The sequence below is a fragment of the Achroia grisella genome, unplaced genomic scaffold (genome assembly GCF_030625045.1).
Source record: "Achroia grisella isolate CSIRO2021 unplaced genomic scaffold, CSIRO_AGI_Agris_v1 utg633, whole genome shotgun sequence".
In the NCBI taxonomy this organism is placed as follows: Eukaryota; Metazoa; Arthropoda; class Insecta; order Lepidoptera; family Pyralidae; genus Achroia; species Achroia grisella.
The window spans coordinates 382,410-394,576 of record NW_026712969.1 but is presented as its reverse complement, the minus strand read 5'-3'; the positions used below and the strand labels follow the sequence as shown (position 1 = coordinate 394,576).

The 12,167-nt window shown below is 34.0% G+C and overlaps 3 protein-coding genes across 3 annotated transcripts; 1 reads left to right on the top strand and 2 right to left on the bottom strand.

Moving 5' to 3' along the window:
- Positions 1–7,134: 7,134 nt before the first annotated feature.
- Positions 7,135–7,923, bottom strand: LOC131849085 (zinc finger protein draculin-like). The gene has a single exon (XM_059199073.1). The coding sequence runs from the start codon at positions 7,921–7,923 to the stop codon at positions 7,135–7,137; it is 789 nt and encodes a 262-aa protein (XP_059055056.1).
- A 19-nt stretch (positions 7,924–7,942) lies between these two features.
- Positions 7,943–9,099, bottom strand: LOC131849084 (uncharacterized). Its single transcript, XM_059199072.1, has 2 exons — positions 8,402–9,099; positions 7,943–7,946 (listed from the first exon to the last, which is right to left on the bottom strand). Exons 1-2 carry the CDS (start codon positions 9,097–9,099, stop codon positions 7,943–7,945), a joined length of 702 nt encoding a protein of 233 aa, XP_059055055.1.
- A 1,437-nt stretch (positions 9,100–10,536) lies between these two features.
- On the top strand, positions 10,537–12,167 carry LOC131849083 (zinc finger protein 501-like). Its single transcript, XM_059199071.1, has one exon. It carries the CDS (start codon positions 10,710–10,712, stop codon positions 12,132–12,134), a length of 1,425 nt encoding a protein of 474 aa, XP_059055054.1. The 5' UTR covers positions 10,537–10,709; the 3' UTR covers positions 12,135–12,167.

Here is a 12,167-nt window from a genome sequence, read left to right as displayed (position 1 = left end):
ACGAACTCTTGAGTGTGATTGTTTGTATCGGTCTAGGTGTTTTTTATGTAAGTATATATTTACAAAATATAATAATATTATTTCTATGTATAAAATGTGTGTATTTACGAAAAAATATCTACTGCCCATAACACAAGCTTTAGCTATCTTAACTTGGGTCTAGATGGCGCTGTGTGAATTGTCCTGAGATTATTAGAATAGAATAGAATAGAAAATCATTTATTCAAATAAACTTAATTTAATTACTTTTGAATAGTCATAACAATTTGTTTTTTATCTACCGCTATTATTATTATTATGATCATGAGTATGATTGTTTGTATCTGTTTGGATATTTTCTATGTATAATATGTACGTACTTACAATTTATACTTAGCGTCATCTAGTCTCAATCTAAGCAGAGCTTATGTTATGGGTACTAGACAACTGATATACATAGATAGATAGACATAGACATTTTTATTTTGTAAATACATACATATTATACATAGAAAACATCCAGACCGATACAAACAATCATACTCATGAATATAAAAGTTTGCACCGTGCGAGGAATCGAATCCGTGACCACCACAAGTAAAGCGGTGTGCTAAATAGCTAGACCACCGACACGTCATAGAAATTATTAATTCAAATAAACTTAATTTAAGCGCTTTTGAATAGTCATAGTTATCTACCGCTCATTCGGAAAGCTGTCTCATCACAAGAAGAACGAGCAAGAAACTTGCGTGTTGCTCTTTTAAACAATCCTTGTAAGTTCACATTTTACAAGTCGAAACGTGTGAATACAAACTACCAACCAGCACTAATTTATTTAGGCTCAAATATAAAAACACAATAAGATTAAATCAGTCGTAGTGATAAGAGCAGACTAGTCCCTATAAGCAGCACTCGTTCACGAGTATGACGGATAATATATCGTGTATATGTACACGCGTAGAATATCTCAAGCACTAGTTGTAGAACATATATCTTTTTTCTTCTGCTCGCTTCTCTTCTCTATTTAGACTACTCTGTATAGTGAGGTATATAGAGAATTGTGCGGTATAAAAAAACATGTTAAAAATTGTTGACAACTCCGTCCGTCAAGTCGGTTAATAGGCAGGGTAAGTCGTAAAGCCACGTATAATCATATCAAAATATCTTTATTCATGTAGGTCTGTTACAGACTCTTATGATATGTCAAATCTACCGTCAGTTCGGAATGATTTCGAGATGAGAACTGACAAGAAACTCAGCTCGTATTCTTTTCAAATAAAATAAACGTTGTACATGTTTACAATAATAAAGATTCATTTTTAAATTCAAATTTGGGAGAATAGAGTGACCACCAGCATATGATATTGCAATTTGTCAAAAGCAAATTGTAAACTTGACAACATTATTTGAAAAGAATACGAGCTGAGTTTCTTGTCAGTTCTTCTCATCTTGAAATCATTCCGAACTGACGGTAGATTTGACATATCATAAGAGTCTGTAATAGACCTACATGAATAAAGATATTTTGAATTGAATAGAACAGAAGTACCAACATACAAAATTGGCTAGTGTTGCCAACGGTATAAAAAATAAAAATCAAAAAGTTTTTAAATAAAACTTTTCCACGAATGTTGATTAATTATTCGATAAATTCACCGGATATCCGTATGATCTATAGGTGCCCTTTACGACTAACCTCTGTGTACACATTATGTAAGTACAATGTAATGCTGTGATTTACAATTTACAATATTAATAAACGACATTACAATATTGCGTCAATTTTGAAGTGTTAATTATTACGCGTCGATTTTTACAATTTTGATAATGACAATCTATAAGTTATAAGTAGTTAAATATTGTAACACAATAACGGAGTGTGTCTTAACCATTTCCGGTCCACTATTGTAACATTATAATATTTTATGTTTATATTTATTATGTACTAGTTGATCCCGCGACTTCGCTCGCGTGGAATATTATTTTATTTTTCTATAATAAAAGTAGTAAGTTACTCCTTATTACATCAGCTACCTGCCAAAAAAAGTCTCGTCAAAATTGGTCCAGTCATTTCAGAGATTAACCGGAACAAACAGACCGACAGACAAAAATTGTAAATAATGTTATTTTGGTGTATGTACCGTATTTATATTTATATGCATGTAGTAAAAAACAACACACAAGACAAGACACTCCAATTTTATTTATATGTATAGATTTTTTTTTATAGGAAAGGCAAAGAGTCCTATTTACGTACCTTCTGTATGTTCGGCTAAGGAACACTGCGTTAAGGTGTCAGACAGTGTATGCTAAGATCGAAAATTAAATAAATTAAAGACAAAACTTTTTTTTTTTAAGAAGTGGGTTCCTCCTCTACTGGAGTTCCTTCCGGCTGGGGGTCCTTGGCATTTTGCCGACTTGCCACCCTGTAGTTACGCCACTGGCCATGTGAATGTTTCTAAATACAAGTACTTATGAAGGTTATTAAACTTATTTATATAGTATGTATATTGGATAGATTTATGTACCAATCCCAGGCTCGCCAGCGTTCGCTTAGTGTCTAATGAACTAAATGTAGTTCTATCATTGAGTAGTACTGTTTTAAAATTAATAAACTATATCATAGATGCTATATCAGAGATGCTAGGGAGCTCCGTAACCATAACTGAAAGAATAGAATAGAATAGAAAATCATTTATTCATATAAACTTAATTTAAGCACTTTTGAATAGTCAAAATTTTTTTAAATCTACCGCTTATTGGAAAGCTGTCTGAAACTATCGGATATCCGATATAAAAAAATATTCGTAACCGTAACCGAATCCGAAAGTTTCGGATAATATCGGATAGGGGCGGAGCCTAATTGAGACACGTTATGTAACCATATATAGCTATTTGTATTTTACTTTTAAAATTCCTTAAAAATATAATATCCGTAATCGAAATTATCCGAAACTAACGGATAATCCGAAATAATTTCATATCCGTATCCGGTATAATAACCATTCCTATATCCGAAACCTATCTGTATCCGAAATTTCATATCAAATGTATAAGTGTACTAAGTTGCAACACCGATTTGGATATACTGTAATGGTGTTGTAATATTGAAATGTATAAATGAATAATAAATAAATAGTAAATAAATAAATAAATAATAAATAAATAAATATGCATAACAGCCCCGACTAATATCGATCCCCCATTCAAACGGGAATCGTAATTATGATTTATAGAGCTGAATTTCCGTTGTTCAAAGTCATATCCGTTAGGCAGGAGCCTTCAGGTGCGATATACGTCCATACGCGGGATTGTAGTGCCATCTGCACTCGTCCCCTACTGTTCAATGACAGCTGTAAAGCCTTGCTCTGGACAACAGCATTTGAAAAGTTGGAAAAAAAAACTTTTAATAATTCCTACAGATTTCTTTGATTAGAATATAAGTGGTCCTGGCGGGTCTGAGACTTTGCTTTATAAGCTAATCTATCAACTTCTAAAGTTGTTATATGAATAATAAAATTTCATTACCTCAAAAAGTTTCGTTTTATTTCTATTTCATCATTGTCTTGCCGCTACCTCATTATTTGTGTTCGACGTAGTGTGTTATCTTATTTCACTTAGCGCTATGGACCGTCATAAATGAACTTAGAAATATTAAATATTTTAATTCCACGCGGATAAAGTCGCGGACGACAGCTAGTATATGTAGTAATACTGGAATCTGACGTCATGTTTCATTAAAACACCTTTCTCTGACAACGACTTACCCTTACCCCCTTGGGGGTTGCGGTTCCTCACTGATTTTGAGGGGGCAGGTTGAGCTTCGTTCTGAGCGTACCAGTGATCATTGCTCCAGTTATCTTTTGTGTGATCATTACACTTTAACCTAACCTAACCTACATTTTGTGGGGGAAAGGGGGTTGTTAGTAATTAGGACTGTTGACCCCATTGCTAGCAATGTACCATATCAGGATGACCTCTGGGAAACAAGAGTAGTGTTGGACAAAGTGTATGAGTGTGATGTATCCAAAAAGACATTGTTAACATGTTATGTTAGACTAGAACGACACTTAACTTTTAAAACTACGCAACGGATTGTGCAGTTTTTTTAATAGATAGAGTGATTCAAGAGGATCGTTTATATATGTAATAATACATGTACACCCATGTGAAGCCGGAGCGAGTAGCAAGTGTGTTAACAAATAGTAAATATTGCACTGGGAAGGTGTGACACCTGCGGGCTAATTATGTAACACGATATGAAATTGTTTCTGTTGAAGTTGTGATGCAATATGAAATCATTTCAATTTAAAAATGCATCAAGTTCGAATGACCGTCATAAATCATTTCTATCGATAAAACACTACTATGAAGTTCAGCGGAATATTGTTCATCACAATTTAAAAAGTCAGAACATTAGATAGTTTATACCTTTAGAATACATTTTAATTTATTACTTGTTACACTAGTTGGTTGAATTGAAACAATTTTTATTGTGTGAAAAAATACAAAATATACTGCAGCGTTCACTTGTTCTTTTATTTTAATTTTATTAAAGATATTTAATAAAATAAAATAAAGAAAGTCTATTCTATTCTAATGAAAAAATAATTAATAATTTTGAATATAAAAGCATATTTTATACAAACTATTTATAATCATTAATAATATTAATCTAACCTACAAATTAAATTTTCTTTTCTGCTATAGATACCTAGGTAAGTACGTAGGTATCCATATAAATTTAAAATGATATGGGCACATCTTTTTAAATTTGTACATAATTGTAAAAACTTTAAACAAATAAATTTATTTACTTTAAACAAATCACAGAGCATCATAAACGTTGTATTCCGTTCACAGAGCACCGTATTCATTGAAATAGTTTTTTAATTATATTAATATCATAATCTACCCTAATTTTATATTAAACATTTACTCTAGTTAATACAACATTCTATGTGATTTGGGACGAAAATAAAATATCGAATTGGCAACACTGATGTCGTGTTGTGAAAGTCGTGACAATTTTCCTATTTTAATAAATTTAAAACCTTTTCACGACTTTATACGTAATATTTAATATAATAAAAATATATGTAATACTGAAAATTACCAAAACAAGATAAATAATGCTGCTAATGCTGATATTTTAAAGATTGTAACCAAAAGAAACACCTTCTAAATTGTTTCTCTAATGTAAATTTCAATTCCACGCTGTCATTTCGGCAAAATAGCGATTACGTGACGTTGCAACGAGGTTACTAAATCGACATTCGATAGAAATAATTTTTATCGATATGTAAAGTTGCGTTTACGTTGCAATGCTAGTTGACAGCGTCAAATGGCGTCTATATGATCGCATTATTGACAGATGACGTCATTTTCACTACGTTACATACGAAAATCGTTGCGAACCAAGTTACATAATTAGCCCACTGATATCAGTATTATTCTATACCAGGTCAGGTGGCACTTACTGTACCTGTATTTTCTCCGTTATCCTTACTTAATATTATAAATGGGAAAGTAACTGTCTGTCTGTCTCTCTTTCACGCTAAAACTACTGAACTGATTTAAATGAAATTTAGTACACAGATAGTCTAGACCCTGAGAAAGGACATTTGGCTACTTTTTAATGCGAAAAAAGGGTTGTAAGGGGTTGAAATTGGGGATGAAAGATTGTATGGAAGAATCGTCATTTTTGAAGCTAGAAACTTGACACTTATTTGTGAGGCTGCTAATTAAATAGAAATAAATGACATGACATTCTAAGTTTGTAAAATTTTACCCTTAGGGGGATAAAATAAATTAGGGGATGAAAGTTTTTATGTAATTTCGTTTTTTAAGCTAGAAACAGATGTTTGACGTGTCGTATAAAGACAGTTATTGACGTGTCGTATAAAGGCAGCTATTGACGTGTTGTATAAAGACACTTATTGACGTGTCGTATAAAGGCAGCTATTGACGTGTCGTATAAAGACAGTTATTGACGTGTCGTATATAGGTAGCTATTGACGTGTCGTATAAAGACAACTATTGACGTATCGTATAAAGACAGTTATTGATGTGTCATATATAAGTAGCTATTGTCGTGCCGTATAAAGACAGTTATTGACGTGTCGTATAAAGGCAGCTATTGACGTGTTGTATAAAGACACTTATTGACGTGTCGTATAAAGGCAGCTATTGACGTGTTGTATAAAGACACTTATTGACGTGTCGTATAAAGGCAGCTATTGACGTGTTGTATAAAGGCAGCTATTGACGTGTCGTATAAAGGCAGCTATTGACGTGTTGTATAAAGGCAGCTATTGACGTGTATATAGGTAGCTATGGAAGTGTCGTATAAAGATAGTTATATGGGGTTTTTTTTTATGGATGATAATGGAATGGTGCACCCACCTACGCTAACGGTTTACGCTGGCGGGGCACCAGTGGAGGATGATAGGATAAACATGAAGTCAGATCAGTTAGCCCATCGTGACAAATTCACCAAGAATTGATCACGATGGTTTCCAGTGGTTCCCCACGTGGAGGTCAACCTGACATGGTACATTGCTAGCAATAAGATGATCAGTCCACATTACTAACAATCCCCATTCCCCCCAGTTATATGGGGTTGAAAGTGTTATGAAATATTGTATGGAAGTGTCGTCATTTTTTAAGCTAAAACGATGAAACTATTTCATTTGGCTTTTATTGGGTTAGGTCATTAAATATTTTTTTCTTTATTTGGTCAAGGTCGTAAGTGTACTATAAAATTATTACTATTATTAAATGTGGTACAGTTTACTACAGAAATCGCTAGGATAAAATATCTAACAGTTTTCATTTCTGTGTTGTTTTTATGTCCCTTTATACACATCAGAAGCAGTCACTGTTACACAGCTTTTCACCAGTATTTATGCAAGTGCTGTTTCAAGTATTCAATTCTCTTAAACCTTATTTAAAAACATCACAGCTATATGGCTTTCCAACAGTACATGTAAACAAATGGTATTTTAATAGTTAAATTCATATTCACATTCAAATTAAAAAATCATTTATTCATGTAGGACATTTTAGCAGCTTATGAACGTCAAGTTTTTACATTATAATTAGTTAAGCTGTTCTAAAGCTTTTTTACATTTGTCACATGTGTATTGCTTTTCATCAGTGTGTATGCAAGTGCTGTTTCAAGGACTGCTTTGTTGTAAAAATTTTTTTACACACATCACAGCGATATGTGTTTTCATTAGTGTGCTTAGACATATGGCATTTTAATAGATGAACTGATCTAAAACTTTTTTTACACTTGACACATGTATATTTCTTTTCATCAGTGTGTATACGCAAATGGCGTTTCACATACAGTTTGGTTTTAAAACTTTTTTTACACACATCACAGCTATATGGCTGCCCATCAGTATGTGTATTCAAATGGCATTTTAACATTCTAGCTGTTCTAAAACTTTTTTTACATGTGTCACATCCATATTGCTTTTCACCAGTGTGTGTATGTGAATGGTGTTTCAAGGCGTGATTTGTCTTAAAACTTTTTTTACACACATCACAACTATATGGCCTTTTGTCAGTATGTATAAACAAATGGTGTTTTAATAGTTGAACTGTTCTAAAACTTCTTTTACATATGACACATCGATATTTTTTTTCATCAGTGTGTGTATGCAAGTGCTGTTTTAAGGACTGCCTTGTTTTATAACTTTTTTTACACACATCACAGCTATACGGTCTTTCATCAGTGTGTACAAACAAATGGGATTTTAGTATATCAAGTGTTCTAAAACTTTTTTTACATGTGTCACATGTAAATTGCTTTTCACCAGTGTGTGTATGGAAATGTGTTTTTGTACACACATCACAGCTATATGGTCTTTCTTCAATATGTGTAAGGATGTGTTGTTTCAACAACTCCTTTGATATAAAATATTTTTCACACATATCACAACTATGTGCATTTTCAACTGTATGTGAAAGCAAATGTCTTTTCATGATCTCCTTTAATCTAAAACTTTTTTTACAAACATTACAGCTATTTGACTTTTCACGAGTATGTGTAAGCAAGTGTCTTTTCAAGACCGGCTTACTTGAGAAACATTTCTTACAAACGTCACACATATGAGGGTTTCCAACAGTATGTAAAATCAAGTGTGCTCTCAAGGTCTGCCTGAAACTAAAACTTTTTTTACACACTTGACATGTATATCGTTTTTCACCAGTATGTTTAAGCAAGTGCTCTGTCAAGGTCTGCCTTGTTGTAAAATATTTTTGACACTTATCACAGTAATATGGACTTTTACCACTATGTGTAAGCAAGTGCGATTTGAAGTACACACTTGTTTTATAACTTTTTTTACACACATCACAGCTATATGGTTTTTCATCAGTATGTGTAATCATGTGCCGTTTTAAGACATACTGTGACGAAAAACATTTTTTACACAGGTCACAACTATATTTATTTTCACAAGATTGAGGCACTGCATCAGTATTTAACTGAGATTCAGGAGTGTGAGTCTCCCTATAATCTTTAGACAAGTGTGGTGCCGGCTGAGTGTGAGCTGCCACGTGTCGTTCTAGTCTAACATAACATGTTAACAATGTCTCTTTGCATACATCACATTCATACACTTTATCCAACACTACTCTTGTTTCCCCATGTACAGATTTATTCACATCATCTCCATTATGTAACACACACGCACAATAATTCATTGAATGTGTGCTAGTTACAGATGCTGTCTCTTGTACAGCAGTGGGTCCTATAACCAAATCAGTCTTTATCTCGTGCTCCTCATAAAGTTGTAGAAGGTTATCATTCATCCTGCCAGAAAGCACTGGACACGTTTCTGTGGACGCCTCAGTTACATCAACAGGCTCCGTCTTCACAACTGCAGCTGTATGAGCTTCATACCAACTGACATCTTGTTCCGGCGACTGTTTCTGTACGGCGTCGTACTCTGGAACTATCTGTCGTTTAGTGTCGGTACCAATATCTAAATCGTCCTCTCTCGTAATCTCCTCGCCGTTTACTGTACTCAACGTCGGCCGCAACTCCAAACACTCCTCCTTGACGTGTGCGGTGGGCCGTTTCTGGTGTACTACGGTACTATACATGTTGGCGACTTCACTGGTCTTTAGAAATATCAATGAAGTGCACAGAAGTAACACGGCTTGTTTTGATTAACTTTTATAGATTACAAACTATATACATATGTTATGGGATATTTAGATAAGGACATATATTTTTTAAATATTTGTTTATATATCACAACACAAATGAAGACTGTGTAGTTGCACAGAACGCTGTTAATCTGTATATTAATCACCTATCAAATACTCGTATAATGTCAAACGTGAACGTCAAATGTGACTATCACAATAAATCACAGAGCAAGATTTTCCTTCTATTATTTTTCTTACTCTGGTTTCCCTTCAAAACGTTATTTTTCTTCTACTGAATTCTCGGTTTGTGTTGCCATTACCTATTTTCTAGTTTCCCTTACAAAGCGGGGAAATCGACGCGTATTAAATACGTAGCAATTTATGGACAGGATTACAGGAGGATTACAGAAGAGTTGGAAATGGTTGGGAAGAATACACATTATAATATAAATAAAAATCAGGAATACATTGTAGCACGGTGGTATCAACCCATCCAGAAGCTTAGCGTGCCTTGACGAGACCCCGTATAGAAATTTTGTTTGAGGGCCCTTACGAATGGTAAGGTATCTCACAAGAGAAAAAAAATTGACAAAATTAAAAGAAATATTTATTCATCATAATTATCTCTGTCAGATTTCTTTTCTGATTTGTCTCATGATGGTTATAAATTACAGTCAATCCTGTCATTTTCGGCTTGACGTTGAGTTCTGGGCCATGTATATAGATAATTACTAGTTCGACCGTTTAGCCACTGACGACTCTAATAAACCTCAAGGTATAATGGACAAGTACAGATGAATGCACTAACTCGAAATACGTTGTACCTACACTTATATTATTTCTGTCAACACTCGGCACACTCCCATTAGTTTAACTCCCCAGATAACATATACTATATTTAAGTTCAGTGTAAAGTCAGTTCACGTTACGACTCCGCGTCGAATGTATCTACCTATTACTAGTAAGTCATGTGGTAAACTAGCAAATAAACTTACTAATATTCAATAAATAATACAATTATATCACCGGTATACATACTACCTACATATGACAATAAACAGTATATTATGAAGCGACACCTCATCACATCATATATGACGCTACAATGATGAGGTGATACCACCGTGACTTAATATTTTTATTTATATTAATATTAAAATGTCTATTCTTCCCAACCATCAACTGTACGGATCCTGTCCATAAATTACTACTTTTCTAATACGTGTCCATTTCTCCGCTTTATAAAAGAAACTTGAAAATGACAACACAAATCGCCAGATTCAGAGAAGAATAAATATACTTGCTCTGTGATTTATTGTGGTTGTCACATTTGACGTTAACTTTTGACATTGTCAGAGTGATTATTATACAGACTGACAGCAAGTAAAAGTTTTGATCTGTGTTGTAATTTATAAACAAATATTTAAAAAATATGTCCTTATCTAAATATCTTACTACATATGTATATATTTTGTGACCTACAAAAGTTAATCAAAACAAGCCGTGTTATTTCTGTGCACAGCATTGATATTCATTCCTAAGAGAAAATTGAAGCCGTCAATATGTGTAGTACCGTAGTACTCCAGAAACGCTCCACCGCACACGTCAAGGAGGAGTGTTTGGAGTCGCAGGCCGACGTTGCGTACAGTAAACGGCGACGAGAAGACGATTTAGATATTGGTACCGACACTAAACAACAGATAGTTCCAGAGTACGCCGTACAGAAACAGTCGCCGGAACAAGATGTCAGTCGGTATGAAGCTCATACAGCTGCAGTTGTGAAGACGGAGCCTGTTGATGTGACTGAGGCGTCCACAGAAACGTGTCCAGTGCTTTCTGGCAGGATGAATGATAACCTTCTACAACTTTATGAGGAGCACGAGATAAAGACTGATTTGGTTATAGGACCCACTGCCGTACAAGACACAGCATCTGTAACTAGCACACATTCAATGAACTATTGTGCGTGTGTGTTACATAATGGAGATAATGTGAATAAATCTGTACATGGGGAAACAAGAGTAGTGTTGGATAAAGTGTATGAATGTGATGTATGCAAAGAGACATTGTTAACATGTTATGTTAGACTAGAACGACATGTGGCAGCTCACACTCAGCCGGCACCACACTTGTCTAAAGATTATAGGGAGATCAACACTCTTGGATCACAGTTAAATACTTCTGCAGTTTCTCAATCTTGTAAACAGGAACATAGTTGTGACCTGTGTAAAAAAAAATTTGTAACAAGGAGATACTTGACACAGCACTTGCACACACATACTGATGAAAAACCATATACCTGTGATGTGTGTAAAAAAAGTTTTAGAATGAGGCAGATCTTCAGAAGACACTTGCTTTCACATACTGATGAAAAGACACACAGTTGTGATGTGTGTAAAAAATATTTTACATCAAAGCGGTCCTTGAAACATCACTTGCTTATACATGCTAGCGAAAACCTATATACCTGTGATGTGTGTAAAAAAAGTTTTAAGACAAATCATTATTTGAAACGACATTTGCATACACACACTGGTGAAAAGCAATATACATGTGACATGTGTAAAAGAAGTTTCAGAACAGCTCAACTATTAAAATACCATTTGTTCACACATACTGGTGAAAAGCCGTATAGCTGCGATGTGTGTAAAAAATATTTTACAACAAAACAGTCCTGGAAACATCACCTGCTTATACATTCTCGCGAAAACCTATATAGCTGTGATGTGTGTAAAAAAAGTTTTAAGACAAATCTGTACTTAAAAAGGCATTTGCTTACGCACACTGATGAAAAGCAATATACATGTGGCACATGTAAAAAAAGTTTTAGAACAGTTCGACTATTAAAATGCCACATGTTTATACACACTGATGAAAAGCCATATCGCTGTGATGTGTGTAAAAAAAGTTTCAAGACAAATCTCTATTTGAAACGGCATTTGCATACACACACTGGTGAAAAACATTACAACTGTGATTGCTTCTGATGTGTATGAAGAGAATTTTAAAATGACATGGAG

Coding starts and splice junctions, on each gene's coding strand:
- LOC131849085 (XM_059199073.1), bottom strand. CDS start 7,923: ATGTGTGAAAAATATTTTATATCAAAGGAGTTGTTGAAACAACACATC.
- LOC131849084 (XM_059199072.1), bottom strand. CDS start 9,099: ATGTATAGTACCGTAGTACACCAGAAACGGCCCACCGCACACGTCAAG.
- LOC131849083 (XM_059199071.1), top strand. CDS start 10,710: ATGTGTAGTACCGTAGTACTCCAGAAACGCTCCACCGCACACGTCAAG.